The sequence below is a fragment of the Zonotrichia leucophrys genome, chromosome 9, assembly GCF_028769735.1.
Source record: "Zonotrichia leucophrys gambelii isolate GWCS_2022_RI chromosome 9, RI_Zleu_2.0, whole genome shotgun sequence".
NCBI lineage: Eukaryota > Metazoa > Chordata > Aves > Passeriformes > Passerellidae > Zonotrichia > Zonotrichia leucophrys.
In genome coordinates this window covers 12,878,594-12,905,969 of record NC_088179.1, presented here as the reverse complement: position 1 = coordinate 12,905,969, position 27,376 = coordinate 12,878,594, and the positions used below count along the sequence as shown (strand labels likewise).

The following is a 27,376-nucleotide window of genomic DNA, read 5'->3' as shown; positions in this document are numbered from 1 at the left end:
GGTACACTTATTTATGTCCTGCCTTTGAAAGGCATCCTGCAAATCATACATGAGGCCTCACTTTATAGGGGCTGCTGTGCAGAGAGAGGGCTTTGGGTCTGGAATCTCGCTTCTCATGCCTGGAGATCTTTTTACAGTGCAAAACATAATCATTATAGAAGCTTAAAAATTACTTAAATTACTATAAGCTTGTTGTAACAAAGTTATTTTAGATCCTTTAGTGTTTCATAGGTGATTTAAAAGTTAAATAGCACTACTGTAATACATATTTTCACAAATTAATTTTTTTCCGTTTTGTTTTCTGGTTTACCTGTTTTGGGTTTTTTATTTAATTTCTTTTAGGTTTTTTTTGTTGGTGTAGTTCTTTACCATGTGATAAATTAAGCATGAGGAAGATTCAGGCTAGATATTCAAAGCTCATCTAAGCCCATAGGCAGTATGTTGTTTCCCTTTCCTGGGCATATATTTATCTGATGGATTTCTAGTACATAATTCAAGTTTTTCTGAAAGAAAAGCCAATAGGAGTGAAGTGGCTGCTCATATCTTAGACACATTTGTTAACTACAACTTTTCTGTTTATTCATTCAGTTTCGAAGAAATGGTCAGGTTTGCATTTGCTTGAGCATAGGAGTTGGAGATGTTTGAAATTCTCTGTAATTCGCAGTGGAATTGAAATTCTCTTTCAGCATTTTCTATTCTTTTTTGCTTTATTATTTTTAATTATTTGGCTGACTTTGGTTCAAAAAATTTTTTTTGAATATGTTACTTAATGGGGTTAATTATCTTTACAGTTTTGTATTTGTTCAGCAACTGTCCTTGCTTTCCATCCTTTTCTAACAATTCTTCACCTCTCATCACTCATGATAAAGCTCCAAGATCTGGTTCTGTCTGTCCTGCCTTTGCTTAATTGTAGCCTAACACCACCACCAGTACACAAAGCTGCCAATACACAAAGCTGAGGAATAACTTAGATACATGGAAAATAAGGTGTACAGTAGATACTCCATAACAATTTCACAGGCCCAACCTTTAACTGTTTTTCACTTTTTTCCAGTATGTGACACTGTAAGACACAGTACAAAGTGGGGTTTATTAGGGATATGCTAAATACTAGGTTCTATTTTATTTTCATACAAATTGGAAATGGCAAAATCCAGTCTACCATTCTTTTCACTGTCAACCCCTCCTCCCCTTCCCAATCCCTTCTTATTATCATATTGTCATATCTTATTATCATCAGGTTCCCTTCTGGAACCTGATGTTGTTTCCACTGCAGCCACAGTACAATCTGGCATTGCTTATATTCTAAGTGGATGTATTTACATTGAGTACTCAGCTGCAGGCAGCCTGAGTCAGGCTGTTCAAGGCCATCATTCATAATGTAATGTGATCCTGTATTTAACACGGTATTCTAAATAAATCTGTCCCTACAATTAAATTCAGTTTCTAAAAGGTTAAGCCTAAATTTGGCTTCAAACTCCAACTTGTATGTAAGAAAATTAGCAATTTGCTAAGTCTCCTCTCAGTAAAATTCATTAGCTTAGTCTGTTCTGGGGTACAGACATGAATTACTGAACTGCTGTTCTACAAGTGATTTTGGAGCTGGCTGGGTATCTTCTCCAATAAGAATTGCAGACACAACCTGTTCATCTCAAAGATTTGAGGGAGAGCTGGGTTAGGAGCAGGGTTAAAAGTAATGAGGAATAGTGGTATAAAATGTTACAGCATTACACAGAAATACTTTGAGGATGATATTGCCTAAAAATATTTATATATACATATTTATATAGCAGTAGTTACACAGGTAACAGTATACTACTTACAACAACACAGAAACAGATTTCTTTGCTTTGGGTGCTTAACACAGAAGTGGAGATGACTTTCACAAAGGCATTTATTGATGACCTGTGTGGTTTTAGTAATACTTCAGACAGTGAAAGTTTTTATATAATCAAGGTAAGCTTCTATGATATAAAACTATGGCTATTGAAATAGAAAACATTTAACATCCATGAGTTACAAATTACAACTGCACGAAAATATTGGAAAAAAAAACCCCTAGATTTTGTTATCTAACTTGCCAACTACAAAGCTGGTGCCCATGGCACTAGTTCAGCAAAAAGATCACACAGTGCTGTTCTCAGATGTGATCTGCTCTGTCCCCATCCCTTGAGTGTCCTGTCACATCTGCAGAGCTCGCTGGTGACACTGAGCTTGAGCTGGGCTGCAGCATTGAGGGTTTGTTAGTTCAGCCTTGGCTGGGAGGTCGCTGTGGAGGTGCACTCAGTGATTGATGGAACAGCCCTCACTTTGCACTAAGCTGAAAGATTTATTCTTTTTGTCTGTGTGTGTTTTTCCCCCCAGTCTGTTGCAAAACCAAAAATAAATATTTACATTTAACACTTAATATTTACAAATTCAACAAGTCCCTGTTTTAGGCCTTCAACCACCCTCTCCCAAGGATTTGTTTCTTCTTTCAGCGGCAAATATTTCCCTGGGAATACCTGCACTTTAGTATACTTAAAAGGAGGTCAGGTTTATCAAAAAAAACCTTTGCTGAAGCTATTTGAGCAAAACTAGAAAACTAACTCTATTCTCTGCTGCTGTCACAGTTTCATGTAGACAATAGAAATAGTAATGCTGGCAAAGGAAAGGACTTCTAGTCTTGTGCTTACTCTGCAACCTCTTGATTAACAATGTAAACATGAGGAAATTGTTAGGCCAAGAAGCCAGATGAATTCCTGCTCTATCTGTAATGGTTTTGTTGGAATTTGGGCTAACCAGTGTAGATTATACAGCATGATTTAGGATGGGTGTACAATGAGCAAGCAAGCAGGGAGTAGGGCACAAAACATGAGTCATAGAAAATACTATTGCACAATAAATAAAAATAGATGTTATGCATGTACATGTCAAATATGTAATTTAGTAATTATTCAGCAGAAATAAAAGGTGTTTGTTCAAATAAATCAAATTGTGGTGGAATGAGGGCTGTAATGCCTGCATTTAGGATTATATGCTGTTCCCATTAGAACTGACTTGGGTTCCTCACAACAGCAGGGTACAAGGATGGACTAAGATTTTGTAGTATTTTACTTTGGTCATGACAGGAATGAAAAGCACTGTGGATATTCCTTTTAAAACTAACTGCATACTAATGCATATTAATAATTTTAACCTTGTGTTTTTTAAGCTAATGGGAGTTTGTTCTTAAACATCTACAGCCAGTTTTCTTTTGATATTAAGAGGACTCAATGCAAAGTTCACCAAAGATGGCGAAGTCATACAGAGCCAAATCTTACCCCCTTCTTTGCTGGCATTGGGTAGGTCCTTGCACCAAAGAATTTTCTGCCCCTCAGTAGGGAGCACAGGACCAAGGATCCCCAGCAAAGGCCAGACTGTCCCCTGTGCCTGCCCCATGCACAGGTGGGCAGGGGAGTGTAAGGCTCAGCAATAACACATTTCCCAGCACCTGCCTTGGTTGCAGATACATGATGGACGTGGTGTGGATTTCCATCCTGTGGCTCTTCCCTTGAGGTGTTGTGAAACTGCAGCATCTGGTTGTACACAATAACGCTGTGCTGCAAGGAGTTTACTTTCTGCTGCTACCCAGTTAGACTTGCTGGAAAGTTTTATCTCTGGGCTCTTTTCAGTATCTGCTGATTTGTTGGTTTTATTTTTTTTCTTTTAAAGTGCTGGCATATTTGGCAGCTGATGATTGTTTCCTTACTGCTTAGGAGAACAAAAATTTCCCTGCTTTATTTACGAAAGATTTCCCCTCCACTTTCTTTGCCTATCGATTCAAGGTCTGTGTTGCCCTCAGTGCACACCAGGTGCAATCCCTTCGTACCTTTCCTCCAGTAACACAGCTGAATGTGCATGCTCCTGCTCCTTCACATGGCACAGGCAGATGCAGGTGGCACCAGTAGCTTAGGATACACAGCCTCTTAAAACTGCAGGATCTGGCATGAACCTATCAAGATGAGTAACCAATGGCTTTGATTTTTACGTCTTCTCTTTGAGATGGCTCTTGTAGTAATGCAATCAATGTTTTGAAATGAGCTCCCTGTTGTGGTCACTGGGGACATTGGGTTTCAGTGACCAAAGGGATGAGCAGGTGATGAGAAAATGCTTGCTTAGACTCTGTCAAGGAAATTACTGGCCTCCCAGATGGACAAGTTTGTGTTTTATTTATAAAGGAGTTTTGCCACAAACGAGGATCTTCAGATCCTTCAGGTGGCAGGGAAGTGTTGCTGTTTCTTCCTGTAACAAATTTGAAATGTCAAGCAAATTTGTGGCTGCATCCAGCAGGTGGCAAGCACAGCATGCAGAATTATGGCTGGACAGAGATGCTTCTGCCAAGGGAAGCTCCTGATGCTGCTCAGCATGTGCATGTGTGTCCATGAACAAAATACAGATAAATGGGAATCTCTGCCAGCCTTTTGTCAGCTCAGAGAGGGCTGGGGCACCAGTCCTCTTCTGGGTGCTATTGATAATGCATGAGGTTATTGCCAATTTAAGCAAATGGCTGTCTCACATGTAAGGATAGGAGCTAAATAGAAAGTATTCAGTATAACAATTTAAAGATGTCTTTAAATGCCATAGTTAAATGACGTTCAGGCTTCAAATGTCAAGATGCTGGCTTGCAATTAAATTAACTTAAAGTTTTAATGAAGGAGAGGTTTTTCTCAAACAGCTTTAGAAGTTGTGACTCATCAGAGTGCCTTGCAATGTATGAGTAGATGCATTGTTCCCATTTTTGCAGCTGGATGAACAAAGGCAAAACTGAAAAAAAGTCCCTTAGTACAGGTGAATGAAGGAGTAGGAAGATTTCTAGACCTGGCTGTAGTCCCATTTTTTCCTTAAAAAGTATTAAATTACAGGAGTAACTGTTTTGTTGTGTTTTGATTTTGATAATCAGAAAATATGGATAATCCAACCACTCGCTACTTGAGACAAAGCCACATTATATGTATGATTTTGAAGATAATAAATACCGTAAATCCTCAAGGGGCATGTAATTTTTTAGATGATATATGCAAAGTTTTGGATTTTTTAAAGTTTTGTAATGTCAAAAAGTACTTATGAATTCCTTTATCTTTGAAGACAATAAATGGGTGTGAATCAAGCATAAATATTATCTGAAGCTCATTATTTGAGGTAAAAAGGACACATATGAGGATATCATTGACGGAAACTTCCCACAGTGCTTGTCTCCTTTCCTCTTGATTTGTACTAAGAATTTGAGCCAGACTTTAGTTCTGATTTATGCTAGTATAAATCTGAATTTGTTCCATATAAATAAATAATGTATGGGAGAAAATACTCTGGGCATAATTTTAAATAAATAGAGAGAAATTCCATAAAAACCAAGAGTAAAGTTTGATCTCGGATGTTTTGTGATGGGACTAAAAGTATTATTAGATAAACTGATGCATAAGCATTGTCATATTTTTGCTTATCAGTATATGAGTTTACTAAATGTGCAGGAATTTGAAATTTTTAAATTTTAGTCATACAGAGTATGGAGTCAACTCCCTCTGTATATAAAGTTCTTCAAAGTCAAGGTGGCTTATTATGAGGAAAGGCTGAGTGAGCCCCATTTCTGTGCACATACATAGTTATTTTGTTAACTACTACAAAAATACCCACTGACATATAAATGTACATTTCTGAAGCAATGTTTGAAATGTATGAGTAGGAATATAAATCTAAAAATATATTTATTCTATATTTAATAAATAAATCTGCATTTTATTGCATATATTATTATGAAAAAATTGCCATTAAAAATAGTAGCATAAATCAGAATAAGACCAATTTCAAGGACCTTAAATTTCCATTTGAGTTTAAAATTGGGCCTCTATATATAGCATATATTTGAAAATATATTATAAATATGATTATAGGACATTTATGTAATTAAAAATAAACCAACAAAACAAGAAAAAAGCTCCACTTCTTCAACAGAATAGCTCACATATATGCAAGTCAGGTTCTTTGCATTTAATGTTATTTATACAAGTGCTTCCTTTTGAAACACCTGTGAACTTAAGTTAGGAGTTTTCCCTCCCCTTCTTTCGTAGTTCCAAGCAAACGGTGGGATGTGGCAGGAACTGTGACACACCTGTCCAATGCTTGGGCTGCTTTCAGTAAAGTGAAATGAAAACGAAGCAGTCCTCTTTGCAACGGAAGCTGTAAGGCCACTGCTGACTCTTTACAGTATGATTTCTCTGAGGTGATCCAGTGTTGCTGTAAGGAGCTGTGATGTTCAGGACCGCAGATGAATCTCGTTGTTCTTGGTGCTTCACATACAAGGCTGTTCCAAAGGAGAACTTTGTGAAATGCCTCAATCGGTGTCGAAAGGCCCAGCAGTCTTTTTGGTGTGCAAGCGGATATTTTCTGGTGGCCGATAGGAGAGGGAGCTCATTTTGGTTGTGAGGCTTGGATGTGTGCTGACATTTGGTGGGATGTATTTAATTAGCTGAAGGAAGTATTTTTTAAAGTTTTTTCCAAAAAACACATAAAAAAAGGGATTCAGACAGTTGTTAAAGTAAGCGATACAAATGGTGAAGGGCATAGCTGTATCCACTATATCAGTGATTTTGCAATCTGTTATTACATGTAATTGAATCAACACATCCAGAAAAGTGAACACTTGATGAGGAATCCAGGAAAAGAAAAAGAAAAACACAATTGCTACAATCATCTTGAAGATATCATCATTTCTAGTCTTATTTTTTTGAATTTGATATGCCTTCTTCAGTGTTTTCCAAATTAAGGTGTAGCTCGTTAAGATGATCAGGAAAGGAACTAAAAAGCCCAGCAGATTTTTGGATAAGCCCAGCCCGACGCGGAGCGTGGTGTTGTTGCTCTCGTAGCGGAAGCCGCAGACCGTCATGTTGAGGTTCTCGGCGAAGAAGATGTTGCGGTGGATGATGACGGGCAGGCTGGCCACGCCGGCCAGCAGCCAGATGGCCACGCAGGTGCCGCGGGCCACGGACACCGTGCGGCGGATGCGCGACTGCACCGGGTGCACGATGGCCAGGTAGCGGTCGATGCTCAGGCACGTCAGCAGGAACACGCTGGCGTACAGGTTGAAGCTGATCCCCGCCGAGGCCAGCTTGCACAAACAGTTGCCAAAAGGCCACTGGTACTCCATGGCCGTGTAGGCTGCCCAGAGGGGCAGAGTTATCAGAAAGCACAAGTCAGCCAGGGCCAGGTTGAGCAGAAAGATGCTGGCTACGGTTTTTAATTTCATGTAGCAGTAAATGACAATGACGACCAGGCTGTTCCCAAATATGCCTATGATAAAGATGATGCTGTAAACGGTTGGAACCATAATGTAGATGTAGCTGTGCCGTCCTGAAACAGGACAGTCCACGTGGATTCTTTTAACAGTTTCTTCAGTAGAGTAATTTGGGATCATTTTCAACTTCTCAGCTGTAACCTAGTTTCAGGGAGAAAAGATGAAGCTCACACCTAGGAGGGGAAAAGAGAAAGAAAACAGTATTTGTGACAGGAATTTAATTTTTAATAATTCTCAACTAAATGTCAAGTTTTTTTCAAGTCTAACACAATGTATCAATGTCTTTGAATTTGAAAATAAGCCATCTTCAAGTGTTTCAACAACCAATTTGTATTTTAATACAGACTTTGCAGAGTAAAACAGAGGCAAGAATGTTAGGAGTAGGCTGAACATTTTTAGATTATTTTTATCATTAATGAAATCTAAAAAACCTCTTTCAATTAACAAAGTTCCAACTTAAAATAATACTGGCTAGTGAGCACATGTCAAAAATCATAAGAGAGACTGAAAATAGCAGATAACTATAAATTCAGCAGAGTATTTAGATTATTTTCTTTCCATAAATAGGTGACATATTTAATGAGGTAAGTTATTCAGATATCTCAGAAACTAAACTTAAGCACTCTGAATACTAATTAAGTATGTAAATACAAACTGCAATGAATTAAGAAAATAAGTGACTTTAGATTAGGTACTCATTTGTATCTCTGAGATTAATCACTAGAAATTTATTTATACGTTGAACTTCTTTCTTTGAGAAAATTTTTACATCACAGAGAAAGATGAAAACACACAGTCTAGTATTCTATTGTACCAAAAATACCTTAAATATTCAGAGGTTACTTAGCTCCCCATCTGGCTTGGAAAGATGGCATTTAACTACTAGTGAGGGGAAAAAAAATCTGAAAATCCAGACATGTCCAGATCTGTTGTGCATTAATTTACTGTACAAAGCGTTTAAGAAGGGTGCAAGGGAGAACATATTACTTTTTCAGTTGCTGACAAAATTTATGTAACCGAGTTGAAGGTGTATTTCTGGATCACATTAAGTGTTCAGCAAGGGTATGAAATCTCCTTTAAAGGGCACCTGCTTGGTTTGCCAAGGCCTGTGTGTTTTGTAAGAATCATTTCTTTATTAATGACTGATTACTTTAGAAAGCAGGTAATACATTGTAAGTGACTCTAATATTCATTACTTTCCAGAATCTAAAAACAGACAGTCTTCCCTGAATAATAATGGATGTTTAAAAAAAATTATAGTTATTATGGCAGAGTAGTGTTTATTGCTGCTTGCAGGATCCAGCTATAAGCCAAACCTAACTTGTGCTGCTTAAAACAAAGATTAACTGAAATACTTCAGCTTCAAAACCAAAACAAAGCAAATCCCAAACAGCAAAGAAAACCTTTATAAATGGAAGACCCACCTTAAGTCCCTGGGCAGTACAGATGCACTCAGAAAGCAAAGGTGCCCATCCTTGATGTCACAGATGCAGCTGCTCGTTATTTGAGTGCTTCTGCACTGATGTTCCTTTTGAGTTTAAAATGCCACTGAGTTTAGTGTTTGACTGGCTCTTGTTGGAAGACAAATCTTTTTACAAATGACTGTATTTATAATAGGGAAGTGAGGCACAGATTTGTTTCATCAAAACCCACACAGGAAGTCTGAAGGAGCCAGGAACTGAACTCAGAATATGGGTTGCAGAAAGCATCTTGTGAGCAAGGTCACCCTTTGGCTCTTAGCCTTTTGAAGACTTGTTATTTATCTATTTTAGCTTATGTTGTAGCATATGTTTGCATTCATAACCTAATTTATTTCTGCAAAGCTAAATGTCAAGATTTAGGTAACTGATAGGTAATAATTCTATCAAGTTGGGGACATCTAGTAAAATGCAACTAATAGACACTTTGTCAAGATGTGCCATGCAACATTTCCCAGTCCCTTCAATTCATTCTGTGTATCAGTCTTGTTGCTTCAGTTGGTATGGATGTCTGGAAATGACATCAGCTATTTTTGCCATGTTTAAGAAATTAACAAGCCAAGCAAAAAGAGTTAATGCAAAGAAAGGTTTGCTATTCTGATCATATGTGGCACTCTAGTACATGCTGAGCAAAACCTGGCTTTTAAACTGTGCCAAATCTCAAATACAAGGTGTTTGGCTCTGTGGAAGGTCAGCCTATCCCTGGGACAGGGAAACCACAATAGAAAGATTTCAAGATAAGTCCTTTTATCTCATCTATGGTTATGAAAGTAACTTTGACAGTAACTGATGTGTTCTGCAACATCAAGGACTGGCAACATTTGCCCTGTCCCAGCTACAGGCTGGTACAGCATGGTCACTTACAGTTTTTCCCACTTATATGCCCAGAACTTTGCAGTAGGAATCTGGAGTGAAGTTTCTGCTCAGGAGATCACCTGTGCAAGTTGACTGGCAATAATATGGGTCAGGCCCTGGGCAAGACCTTTCCCAGAGACAAGAGTCACCAGGCCCTGGTACCATTTGGTACAATTTAGCTCTGTGTGAACTGAGTGAGAGATTCAGTGTTTAGGGCAAATGCAGCTGAAGTGAATATTCCCTTTTGGTGGGGTTGATTCTGTGCAATGGTAGATGTCAAGGCAATTTTCTCATGGTCTCCTCACACACCCCTTCAGTGTACTGCATTGTGTTGTTTTGCTTCCAATTTCCCTTTTCTACCCACATGGTGACCTGTACTGTTTCATGTCTGTAGCAGTTTTAGCTGATACTAATTAATAGCATATGTTCTTTCAAGAAAGAGTAACAGTAATTCTATTACATTTTCAGAAATGTGTTAAAATCAAAAATAATTCACTTGGGAATAATTGTCTGGCACTCTGAGAATTGCCTGAGCATATTCTGGAGTGCTTGGGAAATAAAACAAGGCAGAACAATTCCCATGAAGAATCAGGAATTTTGTCAAGAAATTGTATTATACTCATTCTTCCTTTGTGAGACTGTATAATCCTTCTGGAGGTAAAAGGTTTTGATGTAACACTGACGTCAGTGAAATTGTGCAAATGATGTGTCTGGTGTGCTACCACTTTTAAATTATACTAAGGAATTACAATCAATAATTAAAATAAATCTATCAATATTTTCAGTAAATGACAAGGAATCAGAAATATGTAATGTGGTTGCTTTTGGGTAAACACATATGGATTGCCATCTGGGTATCTGAAAACTGTCTGAATGAACTGAACTGTGAGAATGAACCTCATAGGAGCTGTACAAATGAAGCACACTAAGGAAGGCACTGCGAATCCCAAATGGAATTTTTAAATTTCCTGGAAATCCTAAACTTTCAGAGCTAGCCTCAGGTGGATCTACTTCTTGAGCACAACTGTAGCTTCAGAGTATTAGGAGAACTTCAAAGTTGGAGAAGGTAATTTTTTTTTGGAAGACATGAGTAGTGTGGGGGCCACTGCAGCAGTGAGTTCCTCACAGGCAGTGATTTCATTCCCATACCACCTTCAGTTTCTCCTGTTATTCTCACTTGCCACAGTTCATCTTCTTGTCCCAGGATCATGGCTGCACACGTGCAAAGCAGATGCTGGCCAGTTAAATGTGTACAATAGGTTGTGCACATTGATAATTCCATGTAAAGCATCTCAAATGACCTGTGTTAACATAATAATAATTGGATCACTTTAAGGCTGACACACAAGATGCTTTTTCTAACAGGATTGCATTGTGACTGTGAATGGTCACAACAAATTATCTGGTGAGCAGTAAGTACCTGTTCTGAGGTACTGTCCTGCTTGACCTTTCATCTTTTTTAATTACAATGATTACATAAGTCACTGATAATGAAATCCTTCAGACTGCTCAACCAACTATTGTTTACCGCTCCATTCATTGCTTCTGTTGGGTGAACATGCATCCTAATTAAAGTGCCTGCGGAAACAAGGAATGCTGGGCTCACGCAAGATAAACAGCACTTAGCCTACTGAAAGATAAGATAGCAGTGGCTGTGGCTTTCTCTGAGAACTTTGTCAGCTAAAAATAGGTAAGCAGGTGTCACAAGTCAGATTTTGAACAAAAATGTATTTAATATTTGCTTTGACAAAGACTAAATAAACTCAGGCTGACCAATCCTGCTACAGCTCATCCACCTTATCACTTGGTAATGTGCACTTTCCTTCTGACAGTGGGTGGGTTATTTGCTTTTCTTACAAATGAGAAAATAGTTCCTTATTTGAGAGGATACTGCATTCTATTTTTATGTAAAATTTTTGCACAGGGAGAAAATACAATGAAAAATGTTTGGAACAATATGTTCAGTATATTAGCTATATTTATTTCTTTCTAGTCGCATAAACTTTCCTTTATCTTAAGAATTTAGTTCCCCCCTTTCCTAATTTATTCTAACTGCTGAGAAAGTAATGACACTTACACATGCTTTATTGCAAAGGCTTTTGGGGTCTTTTTCTATCCCTTTCAGGATTACAGAGTAACCCTTTCTATCCTCATGTTCTTAGAAAATAGAGCAACTTCAATTTCACACCCACATTTCAGCACCTTCTGTGCTTTCCTGGAGTTCCTGAGCAGTACCATTGTGAAGGCATAGATTTACCTTTCTCCTGGCTCTTATTTCTTCAGCTAGTTCTAACAGTCTGTATTTCCCACTGATGGCTTTCCTAAATATCTTTAATCCAGAGTTGATGGCTGAATTGTGAAGGAAAAGAGAAATACAAACAAGGGTAGATAATTCCATTACAGTGGGCTCTTGCCATCACTGCTGGTACCTTCCCTAGAGGTCAGCATCTCACTTTGTGACAAATGCCAATAAATCAAAATACTACTGGAAAGGAGCTGTGATAGGCAGTACAGCACCAGAGAGCGGCTGTACATCAGCTCACAAACACCAAGAGCACAAAACAAACCTCAGCAGACCTGTGTTAGCAGCTGTCAAGCTGCTCTGCAATTTTGGATCAGGAGGTGGTCTGACATCAGAACAAACAGAACTTGCAGGACCTTGTACTGTAGCATTTTCTTTTAACAACTGTGCAGCTGACACAGCTGTCAGTCTGTTGAAATTGCTGTTAATTTTTTGATGTTTGCTTTATTTATTTAAAAGTATGTATCTTTTTAATGCTCTAACCTATTTTTGAATTCTTTGTGCCTTCCCCTTGCAAGAGTTCAAGCTGGTCTGCTTTACTTGTGCTGGCTCTACATAGCTGGAAAATAATTTGCCTGTGATCCTCTCAGGATCTGGTTCTCTCTAACTTCAAAACCTAAATTGGTTATTACTTTTTCTGTGCTAACAGAACAAAAGTTCCTGTTACCAAAGTTCCTGTTACCTTGCAAATGTGAACTGTTTATGTACTCTGACCTTCTCTGTAAGAATTTCTCTGTATTTATTTCCTCTGCCACACTTCAAAAGAGCCTGTCCTTCTGTAGGATGGCTTTATAGCTTATTCTGAGAAGCATTAACATCAATCTTCTGTTTGTTCTCGTGGACTACTCTCATTAATTTTCTCTTCATTTCACAAGTATCTTTCAACTACTCAGTTTCAGTCATAAAATTTATGTGAAAAAGGACAGATGAAGGGACTTTTTCCTCTGGGAAAATCAATGCTTGTGGAATGTCTGAAGAGTGAAATTGGGGGTGTGTATGATTTTGCATGATTATAGGGGAGTAAAATGCAAAAGAAAGTAACATAGTTAAGCACAGTGACATTTAAATTGCTTTCAAGTTTAACTCAGATAATGTAGACTTTGACCACTAGAGGTCTGTATTTCCTATCAAGTACCAATACTTTTCAAAACATCCCCTTTGTTCAAGATTATTTAAGATGAAAACATAAGGCAAAATATATACCATTGCACCTGTATTTATTTAAATTTAATGTATCAGAGGTAACTATTTTCACTTTATTTCAGCATCTAGCAGCTTCTATTTAATTTCCTATATTCTGGCACATTCCTGGTTTTGCTAACCTTTAGTCCAGTTCTTGCACTTTTAACACTTAGAAGAGGATTATGGTATTTTATATTTTCAAAGATATATGCAGTTTATTGTCTCTGTGACACAAATTAAGAAGAATATTTTAAAGAAACTTCACTTTAGCAATGCAGATGAAAAAATAGTGACACCTACTTATTCAACTAAGATTATTTTAGATCTAACTAGGCATGTTATTAATCCAAATATCTGCCAATTTTGAATGAAGATCTTTTTACTGCTGAAAATGACACTTTATAATTACTCTCTTTTAAAGCAATTAAGGGAGTTTTAGAAATTGAAAGGTAACACAAGCCTACACAGTGTTATCCAAATGGTGTGTACATTTTATGAGTTTTAAGCAATTTAATACTTTGAAAATAGAAACATTTAATAGTTTTTATACTACCACCATACCCCACTTTTACTAATATACTTGGATTTGTCATTACCTCTTTGGACAATACTGCTATTCTCTTTCAAATTATGTGTTTACCTAAATAGTTCCCTAATGCTGGAAAGGGCAAAGAGCTTTTAATTCAGATGGAGAAGAAAGGCTGTTAGTGTCACAATGAGACTTATTTCACTGAAAATAGTAAACAAGCAAACTAGAACCAAAAAAATTACAAACTCTAGCGTCCTGTGCCAGATGAGTTGGACTAATGAGTATCTTGTCCTGTATTTATGTCCAATGGGTCATTCAGTGTCAGTGTATCTCTGTGCACTTAAGGGATGTTTGGGTACAAGCATACACTGTGTATATCTTTAGGTTGCTAAAAATAGGAGCATTTAGAGAGAATGGAAGTGATACATAGAGATAGAAAACCAACTAGCACTTGGCTAGATTTAAAATGAGGAATAAAGAAATCTAATTATTATTTGCACACTTACACTTTGTGTTAGAAATCTATGTGGCAAAAATTGGCATAAGTGAAAGGTCATTTCCAAACACTAATTTATGGGGCTGTGGAGGGATGAAGAAAATCTTTCAAGTATACTTTTTGGACATTAAATGCTAAAATACTACAATATATGACATTTTCCTGCTCTTTTTAGCAATCCACAGTGTAATGATGTCACAGTTGTAATGAGAGCAGCTGCAGCGGCAGGGGAAGTTCGGACTGTTGTTTGCATATACTCTCACTGTACATACAGGGTCCAGGAACACTGGAAATCTCTTCCTTTTACTTAGCTCTTTGGACAAAGCTAACTATCAATCCCCAGATTGTGAATGTGCTTGTTGTTGATTTTTTTTTTCCCAGAATCTGGGAAGCCCTGATGTACATACTTCTATAAAATTTTACTTGTAGAAGTTAATGCCAAGAAAGGATTGCTCAACTTCACTAGAGTTTCTCAACCTCACCAGAACTTAGTGATTGCTACCATAGCAATGATGATGGGAATTTTTTTTTTACAAAATTTTTTGACTGACAGATCAACAGGGCACTCGTTAGAGCCAGACAAAGTAGAGAGTAAATAGAATTCTTTTAGTTTATAGGTTTCATTTTTAGGATTCTCTAGATTTAAGTTTCAAAGTAAACATTGATTTCCTTTTATATGCTCATATGCTCTGCTGTTAAGGGTAAGGAAAACATTCTTGGGTTCAATCCATGTAGAACTGGACTCCAAAACACTGAAAGATTAAGCACTGTCAGCATGCAGTGTGTTTAATCTCTTGTGGAGGATCACTGGGGTGGTGGTTTTAGACACTGCTGGCCCTGGCTTGACAGTGTATGCCAGATATTTTAGAGTTTTCTGCTTAATTTTCTGGTCTCTTTTTTCCTCTTTAATCATCAGAACAATCTCTGTTTTCTTTCTTTGACTAAAGCTGCATGAATGTGTTGCAAACTCTCTGGTGTTTAATATGTCTTAGGTATCATATAACCTTAAGGATATGAATATAAAATTCTCCCCAGAGCAGTAAGTTAGAACTCAAAAGATAATTAAATAAACAAAGTAAAACAGATTTCTAGATTAATAGTTCTATGTCAGTACTTCTGAAACTAAACATCCCAATACTAGGCTTCAGAAAAGATGGTGTTTGAAAGGGGATTCTCATGGTGTCCTGTCACCTTGGTTGGTATGTCTTGACAGAAATGAATATCATCTTTTCCTCATCTAGTTTGTTAAACCTATAGCCAAATTAGTTTTTAAATATGAGAATTAGTTGTTATAGCAGCAAGCAGTCACTGCTCTTGTTTGTAACACAAGGGAAAGGATTGTCTCTGTAGAAGAGGCTGAAGACAGCATATTAAAACTCTGAAATGAGTGCATCAGCTACCATCCAGCATAGGATTTTGCACCTCTGCTCTGGCCATTAGCTTTACCAAAAAGGAAGACTAGTGCCCTTCTGGGACAATAATCAGCAGGCTAACCTAAGGTCTGCTCCTCAGGACCATGTTGTTGCCTCATACTGCTCACAATGTTATTTGCTGCACATTAGATGCAAGTAAATGAAAGATAAAGATATTTCAGAACAATGTAGCACTGGAATTTCTAAAGTTTCCTCCACTGACATGAAAAGTTTTTTTGAATAGCAGAACAATGTGGTATTTTAGTATGAATACACATTTTACTGCAGGTTTATAACTTCAAATTTGATGCTGGGTTATGAAGTATCTTTAGGGTATTTGGAAGTACCTGTAAAAATCAATAATTAACCAGAATTAAGCCATCAATCCCAGAATGAATAAAAAAGAGATGAGTTGGAGCTGTGAAAGGTTACGTGCTGCACAGTTACTTGCTCTGAGTGATAGTAAACGAATGAATTAACACATTTCCTTTATTGCCATTGGAATTGCCTAAATAAAATACAGGGTGTCCCATGTGATTGTTTTTAATAAAAGACAGAAATTTAATTGAAGTTTATTAAGTGCAAGCGAAATAATTTTAAGTTTCTTTTCTCATAGATTAGTTCCATGAGTAAGAAGCGTTAAAGTTTTTGTGCGGGCTTTTTTTTTTTTTTTTTAGTTTTTGTATTCCATTGTGTGGCACATCCTGCACAAATGGATACCTAACCCCACATCTGAAATATCTCCATTGCTTCCATATGCAATGCACCATAAGATTCTATTGTGAATGCCTCCAGTCTGAGAAGGGAATTTACATTAAGTCTGGCCTTGATCCAGATCTATATTTCTGTCTGATATCAAAAATGCTGTGAAGAGGCAAGAAAGAAAGAACCATACAGAAATAAAAAGCACTGCTGTGAGCACAGCTTATCATGGCCAGTTCTAAGGGCAGAGGTCAGGTACAAGGAGTGGGGTATCTCACCTCCTTTCAGATCCTACATAAATCACAATTAGCTCACAGGACCTTCCCTACAGCTCTGAGTCTGCCCTAAGTTACATGGTCTTCTTCACTGAAGCTTGAGGGTTCCTTCTTCAATGTGCAAAAAATAGCCCAACTTGTAGGAGAAATGTTATTATATTAGTGTCACTTCAAGCAAGTAGAGCTTAATAATATATTTTATGTGCTGTTTTGAATACCACTGGTCTCTGATCCTATTCCTGCTGGAAGGAATGTTAGCTGGAATGCATCCAGCACTGGAAGAGTTGAAGATTCATTGTCCAGATCTCAGTCTTAGTGGTTGCACTTGTCCAGCAGAAGGGAGCTGTCAGGTGGAGAGTGGCCTTATGGGGGGGAAAATGTTACTTTCTTAAACTGCTGTAATTGCCAGACAGAGCTTGCTTACCAACCTCTAGGTAAAAACAACCGAGATTTACATAAGCTTAAACTCTGGGTTGTATTAGAGGTTGTTAATAGTTAAGCAGAAAAAGGTATTTCATGCATCTAAATCATAAATTATGCATCTAAATCATAAAATGGTTACTGCATGAGTGACGTGCCCACAGCAATATGCAATCACTGTCAGAACCTTTTCTGTTCCTGGCAGAGATTACAACAGAAAATGGAATGGAAAGCCCAAAACTTCAACTATTTCCTCAAGAACCAAATTCCCTGCTTCTGGGAGGAAAGGATTTTTCTTGATCTTTGCTCTTTTTGCCTTACAGCTTTACTGTGAAAGACACAACTCAATCAGTGGTGTTACTAGTATAAATGTACCAAAAGTAATGTTTTAATTAGGTTTCTGTTGCTCCCTCTAGGCAAGGATATTTCTAGGAAGAAGGGTAGGGGACACAGCTAATAGTTTTGTAGACAGAGTTGGGAGGTGTTAGCACTTCGTGAAATTTATAGTAAGTCCAAATGGAGGCTTCCTTGTTTTTTCCAGTAGTTTATTTTATTTAGAGACCACAGTGTCATTTGCCCCTCTCTGAGAGTCATGTAGCTCTTCTGCTGAGCCAGAAGATAGATACAGAGGCAAGAATGACCATGTGTGCAGTTTCTTTGCACTCCTGAACAACTTTTCTTAGCTAAAGGTGAGATACTAATGCAATCAGCAACAAACTCTGAAAATAACTTCTACTTTTCTGGTACAAGGAACTGCCTTTCTGTACCTTCCTGTAAACCAGCAAGAAAGGTGCCACCAGAGAGCTTACATAGATTTGCTTCCAGCTGTAAAGCAGATCAGTAACATTTTGATGTGCATGGCAACGTTCTGATGTGTGTTGAAGTCTTACCTGGTATGTTAATCCTCAAAAGAACATTTTCCTGCCATTGAGCTAAATCACCAGGCTGGGTCCATGATGCACCCATGAGCTTTACAGGTTCAATATGCAGGATGGGCTTTTCATTTTCACATCCCACTCCCCAGCCAACCCCCTGCTTCCCCCTCCAGCTATAGAAGGCAAATGTAAATTAATGAATGACAGGCTTTAGAAATGCATTGTGCAGAGCAATTACCTTCATCTCTAATGACGGCTAATCAGAAAGCAGGAGGGAAAAGAAACAGTGAAAATTCTCTGCTTCTACTCCAGAAATGGAGAGATCCCCTCCATACAGAGGTGTTCCACTTTCTAATCTAATGGAAATTAGGTGAGTTGACTGAGAGTAGCTCATGTTGCATATTGCTACCTAAAAAGACTTTCCCCCTAATGAATCCCATTCCTGTTACCTTTCACCAATATGGTTAAAGTCAGAAACAGAATCTTTTGCTTTGAGTAATGAAGACATGAACTGCAATACAAACGTGTGCAGATGCAGCCTTTCTATGTGGGCACAGACAAACCAGAATCACTTAAGTGTCTGTCATGGTAACTAAACCATCTAATGTGAAAGCTTTATCACTACATTTCCAGTGTCATGGCTAGTGATTTCCATGTAACTTCCCACCAGTCAGTGCTACAGCCCTGAGGAAAGCAAACCTTGCATTGAACACTTTTTTCTTTTTTTATTTTGGAAAATAGTGTTTGTCTTACTGAAGAAGCAAAGGCAATGTATTGTGTATTTCTGGACAAGGAAATGGATGTTAGGTTTCAACACCTTAGTTCAGAGGAAGCTTTGTCTTGTAATTCAGCCATCTGTAATAGGATTTGGTTCACTGTGTCTGACTGAGACACTTGATTACTTTTCTTATTATATAATTAATTTAGACATCCTTACAGTGGGAAAATATCACACAACGGCAATACCCCTCAGAAAAGACTTTTCTTCCCTAAATGAGGATGTTAGGAACAGCCTGGAGGGAAAAGTTAAAAGATTAAAAGCAAAAGATCAGCATGGAGGCTTCTTAATGAATCACTCATTAGGGTCAGAAAAAGGGAACCAAAGGCAGAAAGGAAAGAAAACAGTATGAGTAACTGGCAAAGTACAAGAGTTTATTCAGACTCAAAAAATCTTTTAAAATGGTAATGTAGCTAAGCCCAAGAGAAGTTAGTATCATTGTAACTGTTGGTAGGTATAACACTGAGAGCATAGAGGCCCAATTGTGCTTTCAGTTGCACAAAACTCCTGTTAAGGGCAGATCATTATGAGGACTAGAAGAAAATTTGAGAATATATGAGTCAATTGAACTAGTGAGTTTCTAAGGGGTTAATCAAAGAGAAGGAAAGGTCAAACATAGACACCTTAATCCATGTCAGTGTGAAAGGTATTATCACCCATGGAAAAACAAGTTACTATGATCCTTAGTGCTTTGTCTGGAAGGCGGCACACTTAATAGAATGATCCCAAAATAGATGTTCTGACAAATTTGTACAGCTTGTTTCCTGTTTTTTCCCCCCCAAAGTAAAATTTATTGCTGTATTTTGAAAATAAAATTAATTGGTGAACTCTTTGCTGTCCTGAGATGTTCCTTGTGGGTACTGAGGACCAGCCAGAGACAGCAAAACAAAGACAGCTGTTACAGCTGGAGTGAGCTAATCTATGATGCTGTGAATCAGTGCATCTCAAGCAGGTGCAGTCTCAGTTCTCAAGCACACAAAAGTGCAGAGAAGCCCAGAAGGGGTAGTTCTGTGCCTTCCCAGAGATGCTAAAGGAGTTTCACTTTAGTGCTAGGAAATTACTGTGCAATTCCTTGGGTGTGTGGCTCTCCTTCACTGACACGGCTTTTTTTTTTTTTAATGTTATGTTTAAGAACATGGAATGGCATCATAAAATGTATTTGAAGGTAAAATGATTTTGAACTCTTTTTCTTTGAAGTGCTTTTTAGGAAGACCATGTGAAAAGAAATTTTTTACCTGATTTGAGAAAAACTATAATTATCTAATCTAATATACTAATAACAAAACCAAGAGGAAAACAATAAAGACAGCATAACTGCAGTCCCAGTTTGACAACACATGTTGATTCTTGTCCCATGCCTTCCATTTCTCCACATCAAGTAGAGAGCCTGAGGATGGAGAAAACAAACCCTGAGCCACTCCAATGGTAGCAGACTTACCCCTTGGCAGGGGAAGAAATCAAAACGATATAAATATTTAGGCTTGGGCAACAAGAACGAGTGGAGAAAGGAGAAAAGATGAAAACCAATAGGAGTTTATAAAGGAAAAGATGAAAGGACAATATACCTCTTATAAATGTAGACTGGGAAGGGCATGTATGGCTTCTCAACAAACCAATGGTTTCTCAGTAAACAAGCCCAGGCTGCATCTTTGTACAGCATGTGCTGCCTGCTTTGAGGAAAGGCTCTGGCCAGGCTGTGCTGATGCTAAAGCAGAGTTAAATGGAGGCAGGCTGCCAACAGAACATTTTTTAGAGAAGTCAACTTGTGCATTTTTCTCCTTGCGTAAGCCCCCCATCATGAAAGTACAGCTGTTCAGTGGCTTTCTGGAATGTTTTACTTATTTGCATGTGTCCCTCTCAGCTAGAAATGCTGAGGCACAGCACTCCTCTTCAGTGTCTCCTCTCTGTTTTCTGAAAACTGAGTGGATTCAAGAATCCACTGAATTTTAATTTCTATTTCTATTCCTACACGTCATCTGCTGATTATTAGATTGTACTAGCCAAGGATCTATCAGTAACTCACAAAGTTGAATGGTCTACAAGTAAAGAAAGGAATAGGTGAATTAGCTGAAATTAGGAGTTTAGTTAAATCATTCTTTGTTCTGTCTCTAACCCTAATTATAGCTTTCACCTCAAGCAGTGAAATACTATCTAAATATTGACCTTGCCCAAATTCAGCACAGGTTTTTTCAGATATTGCCAGTTACCTTTTGCTGTAGCCTGCTTTTTATCTTGTCTTCAATCATGCCACTCACTGCTGCACTGCCAATCTGATCCCACTTTCCTGCTGTGAGGCATCTTCGGTTATTACCCGTTCCCTGTGCCTGCAAGAGAAATGCTGCTCAGCTGCAATAAAAGGAGATAAACACCACACACAGTAACCAAACCTTCTAGCTGGCCTTGTTATGTACTGAATACCTGGACACTTTTGCTATCAAACAAAACACCAATGGAATAAAAATTTTAAAAGACACCTGACCAAAGGCCAAAATGCATAGTTCTTTCACATGATGGTGCAGCAGAGAAAACTAACAGCATGTCATTTGGAACGTGATAGTTTCCTGTCCTTTGTTGCAATTCACTTGAAAGCTCAGAGTAATTTTAGAATAATCCATCATTTATCTGAAGATAAGACCAAAAATTATTAGACCAGCAATTTTATTTCATATGTACTTTGTCTCAAACAATCAGCTGTTACAGGACTTACAGTCAAGATAACCTCTTTTCTTTTGTTACAGCTGAGGTAAAAAAATGTTAAGTATGAATATCCCAACTCCCCTTGTTGGTCAAATTTGTGAAATTCCTCAAAATGTTCCAAAGTGACAAAGATCCTTCCAGGGTACATCTGGCAATTTTAGGGTTATTTTGTTTTCTTATGTTGGCAAAGGATGCATTTTAGAAAATGGTACAGAACATGGAATGAGTGCTCTGAGTAGACTGTCTATTGGTGAAAGTGATCTTAAGAGACAAATTTGTTGATGGAAAGGGTATGGAAAGAAATACTGTCATTAGCAAGAGATTGCTGGCTTGCTCTTCACTGCTAGGATGTTTGGGATCAGAAAGAAGAGACAGAAAATGATACTGTGATTGGTAACTTTCCTACATACAACCACAATTGCACTGAAATAGTTCTCCTGGAGCCTTTCTGTTCTCTGTTCTTCAGGCTGCAGTGCTTCAGCTTCATGAGTGCGCTCTGTGCATCTTGAAACTCAAAGCACACATTAGGCTGCCACCTATTCAAACTCTCAAATGCATTTGAACTCACCTTGTGCTCACATGCAAAAATTTTATCTTTTATGCAAAGTTAATTCCATGTAAGTAGGTGAGGTTAAATACTCAGCCATAGCAATGTCTTTATTCCTGTTGGTGTTGTGGAAACTGACTCTACAATTGTGAAAAGAATGATGTAATTTTTTCCTCCACTTCTCTCTCTCTCTCTGTTCAAAAGTGATCCATGTTTTTTACTCTGTTCCCAGAATTCCATGAGATTTCTAAGTATGTTTCTTTGTAACATTCTGCCATTTTATCTTCTCAAACCTGATCCTAAAATACAGAGGCTGACTTCTTAAAAACACCACAGTCACCTTTAGGACTAGCTGTCAAAAAGTGTGAACTTCTATCCAATAAAACTGAAAAATTCCTGATTATTTTTTGAGAGGAACACAGGGTAAAACACAACATCTGTGTTCACTGCATTTCTGGTGGAATTGTTGTGCAGCTGAGAGCAGGAGGAACAAACAGCAGCAATAAACTAGATAAGGCCTGAAAACTGAGCCAAGATTACCCAGAGGCTGGAGATTGAGCTGAACATGCCACAGAGCCTCCAGGACAAGCAGGCTGCTGTGGGTCTGTGGTGGCCAGGCTCCAGCTTCACCCAATCCTCCCAGCTGTGAGCTCCCATCTCACCACACTGGCAGCTCTGAAAAGATTCTGAGTTTATGCTTCTCCTTCTGCAGAGATTGTTGCTGTGCTGCCAGCACTACTGTCAGAAACAGCTGAGGGCAATACTTTGCTTTGCTGTCCACCACCCTTCCCAGTTGGTCATTTGTCCTCTTGTTTTCATGAGTCCAGTGTAAAGCCCAAGCAGATCTATCTGCAGGCCAATGAATCCTGATAATCCATCTCCCCCGCTCAACTTTAGATACAACATATCCAAATTCAATTTTAGTTGATTTTTCCTCTCATTGAGGTAGTCTCCTAGCAGAAAACCACTAAATTCAGTTTAAAAAATGCACAATACAAACAATGTAAGTCAGATGCAGTATTTGATTAAAGCAATGCATAAATATCCATGTTCTGTATCCACATCAAGACAAATATGACCTTTCATGAAGTCACCAAGGCAGAATAGGATACTTAAGGTGCAGAGAACATGCTAACAACTCAAACAATTGCATGGTTCTTAGAGTGTGATTAAGACCCCTAAAATTGTGCAGTTAAAGACACAGGTGAGCTTATGAATACTACTGGTGACACTATAATAACTTCTGGAACACAAGAAGTTCCAGAGAAAAAAGAGAGATAAGGAGCACATAGGAGTAATTTGTGACTGCTTAAAACGGTTTAAAGTAATGCCTTTGTATAAACAAGATTTTAACTAGGACAGTGGAATGTGAGTTTGTATTTTATGTAACTTTAAATTACCATATTAATTGTGTTCAACAATAGGCAGTGCCAGAGAAAAGAACTACTTAAATATGCTTCTTTAACAAACATGGAGGAGAAAATTACCACAGAGGAGAAAACTTAGGAGTAGAAAAATGTAGTCAGTGCCCATAATCCAAAATAGAATTTTTTAAAAAGGGCATTAACTCTGACACTTATTTCCATGTCAGTCCATACATTTCTAGAAAGTGTAGATAAGTCACCATGTTTACATTCTGCATCTGCCTCTGTTTTTATAGTATAACACAGAGTGAAATTAAATATGTTTTCCAATATTTAATACAATTAATATTATTCAGGAAACACAAATGCCATCATTCATCATCTTGTTCTAAGAGGACCATAAAAAGCAGGTTGTTGAGTTGAGATATTTGAAAGTTAAAGGCAGCACTCTCCTCACTTCTGCACTGCTGTGGGTACTGACATTCAAGCTGGTATTTTAAATCAGTAACTTCTAATTGCAGTTTGCACATGCTGGCCAGCCCAGAAGATGCTGTTTCAAAGCAGAAGGCAGGACACCTTCCCTCACAGAAAATGAGCACACTTCTGCTCTCCTCCAGTGCAAAAAATATCTGTTTCCGTCTATCACTAAGACAAAAGTAAGGGGAGAATGAAACCAGCTATATTCAAATGTAATGATAAATGTGACTTCTCTTAATTGTACAGGGCCACTTTGCTTTGTCAGTTCAACAACATAAACTAGGAAGCACACAATAATCACAAATGATTTTTCTCTGCCATGTAGCTCAAGTTGAAGAGAGGAACAGAAATACCACATTCCTGCTGGAAAGGTATATATTTTAAACTCTTAATACATGAGCAAAAGCTGAATTTGTAGGCACTTAATATTTTGAAAGAGGCTGTAATTTAAAAGATTATGGTGGCAACAGGCAAAATGAACTGCCATAGTCAGGAGTATGGAACATTTTTCTGACACTAAAATAGACCTAAAAAAGCCTTTCTACATCATCATGGTAATTACCTGCTTCAGGCCATACTTAATCCTGCTATTCAGACAAAAATCTAATCATATTAGTGCTGTGGGTTCATGCAAGTGACAAGAGAAGAGGCTTCCCTATACGAAAAATTCCCTCTTTATACCCTCAACCTGTGATTTTACTGAGCCAATTTACTACCTTCTCCCTTGCTATGCTGCAAAACACAATCCAATGAGTGCTGCTACTTTTGGAAGTGATGGAAATTTACCCTGAACTGTAGCATGCTCTGGGCAGAATCCTGCTGTCCCTTATTGCCATACATTCATTAATTCAAGGAGTTTTGCAGAAATATAGAAATAGGTGTAAGTGAATACTGCAATTTTACTGCTTGTACCTGACTGAGTTACTGATACTCCAGTTGCCTTAGAAGAATATAAGGCTTGAACTTGTAAGTAACTGGTAACATTAAGTGTTTTGTTGCATGGAGAGGGGAAGAACAGTAAATATACTAAGGGATTTCATCTGAACTTGTTGAAGAACGCTAGTCCAGTGTGAGTCTAGGAGAAGTTTAGAAACTGGCTAGGGGAAAAAAAGGCAGAGAGGCATTTTAATTTTACTAATTAAAATTAATCTCTGGTTGTAGAGCACTCCAATTCTTTCTCTGTAGAAAAAGGATAGATCTGGTTATGATTATGAAAATTCTGATTAAACCAATACTTGCTGCTAACTGCTGGAAGTGGCATTGCCTCCTAGACTGAGAAACTGAACTGTTTGCACAACTCCCAGAAGACATGAGCATCACTTTTGGTGTTTGATTAATTTCTGTCTTGAGCTTAGCAAAGCGCTAAAAATTTAATTGATCATCTGATCCTGAGCCGAGGTGCCAGGGCTGCATCCTGCAGGATGCTGGGATGAGCCTCGATGGAGTTCCAGCTCCGGGGGCTGTGCCTCCTGCCAAGGGAGCCCTGCTTTCTCCAAACTGCTGCCGAGACTCCAGAGCTCTCAGGGCTGGGAGCCTGGGGGACACTTACTCCTCTCTAAATAATCATGTGGAGCGGGCCTCGCAGGGCGAGCCAGAGCACAGGGGATTAAGCGGCTGCTCTTCGTCCAGGGCTGAGCCTTCCTGTGCCAGTTCTATCTAAGCCTAGTGAAATTCCGCGCGGGCGGTGCCGCGCTCGCAAACGCTCGGGCTGCCCCGGCCGGGCCGCGCTTACCTGGCTCCGGGCGGGCGGGCTGAGCCCCGGCGGCACCGGGAGCGCCCCGGGCTGGGCTGGGCTCAGTTTGGCTGGGCTGGGCTCCGGGCGCGCTCCTCGCCGGCCGCGCCGCTCCTCCCGCTCCGAGCGCGGCCGCTCCGTTTATAGCGAGGGGCGTTGCGGCACAGCCCGGCTCGACCCTGCCTCTCCCCACCCATCTCCCGGGACGGACCCCGCTGACCCGGCTCCCTCCCACTTCCCTCCTTCCCCTCAGCCGCGGGGCCGGCCGGAGGGGCCGGGCAGGACGGGGCAGAGCCAGCGCGGGGAGTTGGGGTCGCGGATGCGGGGATGGGGCGAGGGATGCTCTGAGGGGCCCCTTGCTCGCCCTTGCCTCCAGCTGTCAGGGGAAGGGTCTAGAGTGGTGTATAAACATTGCCAGGTTCTCTAGACTCCCCCGCACCGCCAGTGAGCACAACTGAAGTGTTCTGATCGTCACTAATGGCGTTAAATGTGTACTTTTCATGATAAATCTGGCAAACTCTTCTCTGGGAGTGGAGTGGAGCAGAAACAGAGGAAACCCCCTCGGAATACATGTTCTAGGAGGGCTTTTCATGTCACTGATACCATCATTTAAAGAAGGGATTTTGCTAATTTGTGTCTCTCTCATTCTGCTAAACAGGACAGGGAACAACTTTTGAGGCAGAATTTGGGACACGGTTGTGCCCATCAAGAACAAGATTTCAGAAGTTATGTTCCATGCTAGGGCTATCACACCTCAGTTATGGACAGAGCTGAAGATTCCAACGGGAGCTGCACAACTGTGGATTGCTTCCTAATCTTTTTATACACCTAGTGTGTTTTTGAAGGACCTCTTAAGAAAGATGTGATCTAGGATGGCAACACCCTCCAAGGTTTGGCAGTATAACTTTATTGTGGCTAACAGTAATTACAGTCTATTTAGTCATAGTGGTAGGAGAGGTAAATCAGGAGGAAACATTTGGATTCTGCAGTGGTAACAACTAGTTTTTCAATATCTGCACATGTACAATCAGGTCTTTTCTGGCTATAATTTGTTTCTGAAAATCTGTTAGCTTAATCAGAGGTTCAGATAGAAATGAACTGCAGCACATTGCACAAATTCAATTGTTCCAGCTGTGTCTGATGGGCCATGAGTGTGTCACATGGAAGCACTAATTGACTTGTGACATAATCTTTTACCCTGATCTTATTTATGTCATGACAAGAGAAATCATCTGCATTTTCATCAGAACAGCAGCCAGGATTGAAGCAGTCTATGTTGGCAGCACGCTGCCCTCCTGCCACTTGGGGAGTTTGTAATTGGCTTCCTCTCTAAAGAGATGGTGCTGAGAGATCTTTGATGAACCATGTGCACGTTCACAGGTTTATCCTGACAGGGACTAAAACCCACTTGCTATAAGTACTGTTCAGCCTGTACCACACCTAAAGCTGGCTACAGCAGTGGACTGTGCTATCCCCATTTATGTTGTTGGTTTTATTACACGGAGCTCTTGACATATGAGACGTATTTTTTCTGTGCAAACCCTTCTTTGTACACGTGTGCCTGATTCCCAAACTCTGCTCAGTAACAACGGACTTGGCAGCTGTTGCCCACCTCTGCCTCAGTGTGTTCTGTGGCAGAACCTGCTGGGTGGAGCTGCTGGGCAGGACACCTCCATGAGGTGACATGTGCAGGCTTTCAGTTCACAGAGCTGAAGGAGCTCTAACCAAATCCCAATGCCAGCATCCAATGCTGGCTGCTTACAATGCCTCTGGATGTGTGAATCACTGCCTAGGAGCAGTTGGGCCCTTTAATGTATTCCATCATCTCTTCTCTTCAGGAAAGGATGAAGAAAGTAGATGATAACTGTATTTTTAACCAGAATAAAATGAAAAACACTGCAGCAACTTCTTTTTCAATTGGGTTCTTTCTGAAAAGGTGCATGTGA

The 27,376-nt window shown here is 39.1% G+C and overlaps 1 protein-coding gene and 1 long non-coding RNA gene across 5 annotated transcripts in view; one reads left to right on the top strand and one right to left on the bottom strand.

The window, feature by feature from the left end:
* Positions 1–27,376, top strand: part of LOC135451883 (uncharacterized) — a 158,918-nt gene that overhangs the window by 3,830 nt on the left and 127,712 nt on the right. The window lies entirely within an intron of this gene.
* Positions 5,837–25,555, bottom strand: AGTR1 (angiotensin II receptor type 1). Of its 2 annotated transcripts, XM_064721473.1 has the most exons (3): positions 25,431–25,555; positions 20,821–20,937; positions 5,837–7,482 (listed from the first exon to the last, which is right to left on the bottom strand). In XM_064721473.1, the coding sequence occupies exon 3, from the start codon at positions 7,427–7,429 to the stop codon at positions 6,350–6,352; it is 1,080 nt and encodes a 359-aa protein (XP_064577543.1). In that variant the 5' UTR covers positions 7,430–7,482; positions 20,821–20,937; positions 25,431–25,555; the 3' UTR covers positions 5,837–6,349. The 2 variants fall into 2 exon arrangements, with proteins under 2 accessions (XP_064577543.1, XP_064577544.1); XM_064721474.1 differs by lacking the exons at positions 20,821–20,937; positions 25,431–25,555 and adding an exon at positions 8,734–8,856.

Bases quoted from the DNA above. Each gene is read 5' to 3' on its own strand.
- AGTR1 (XM_064721473.1), bottom strand. From the start codon at position 7,429: ATGATCCCAAATTACTCTACTGAAGAAACTGTTAAAAGAATCCACGTG.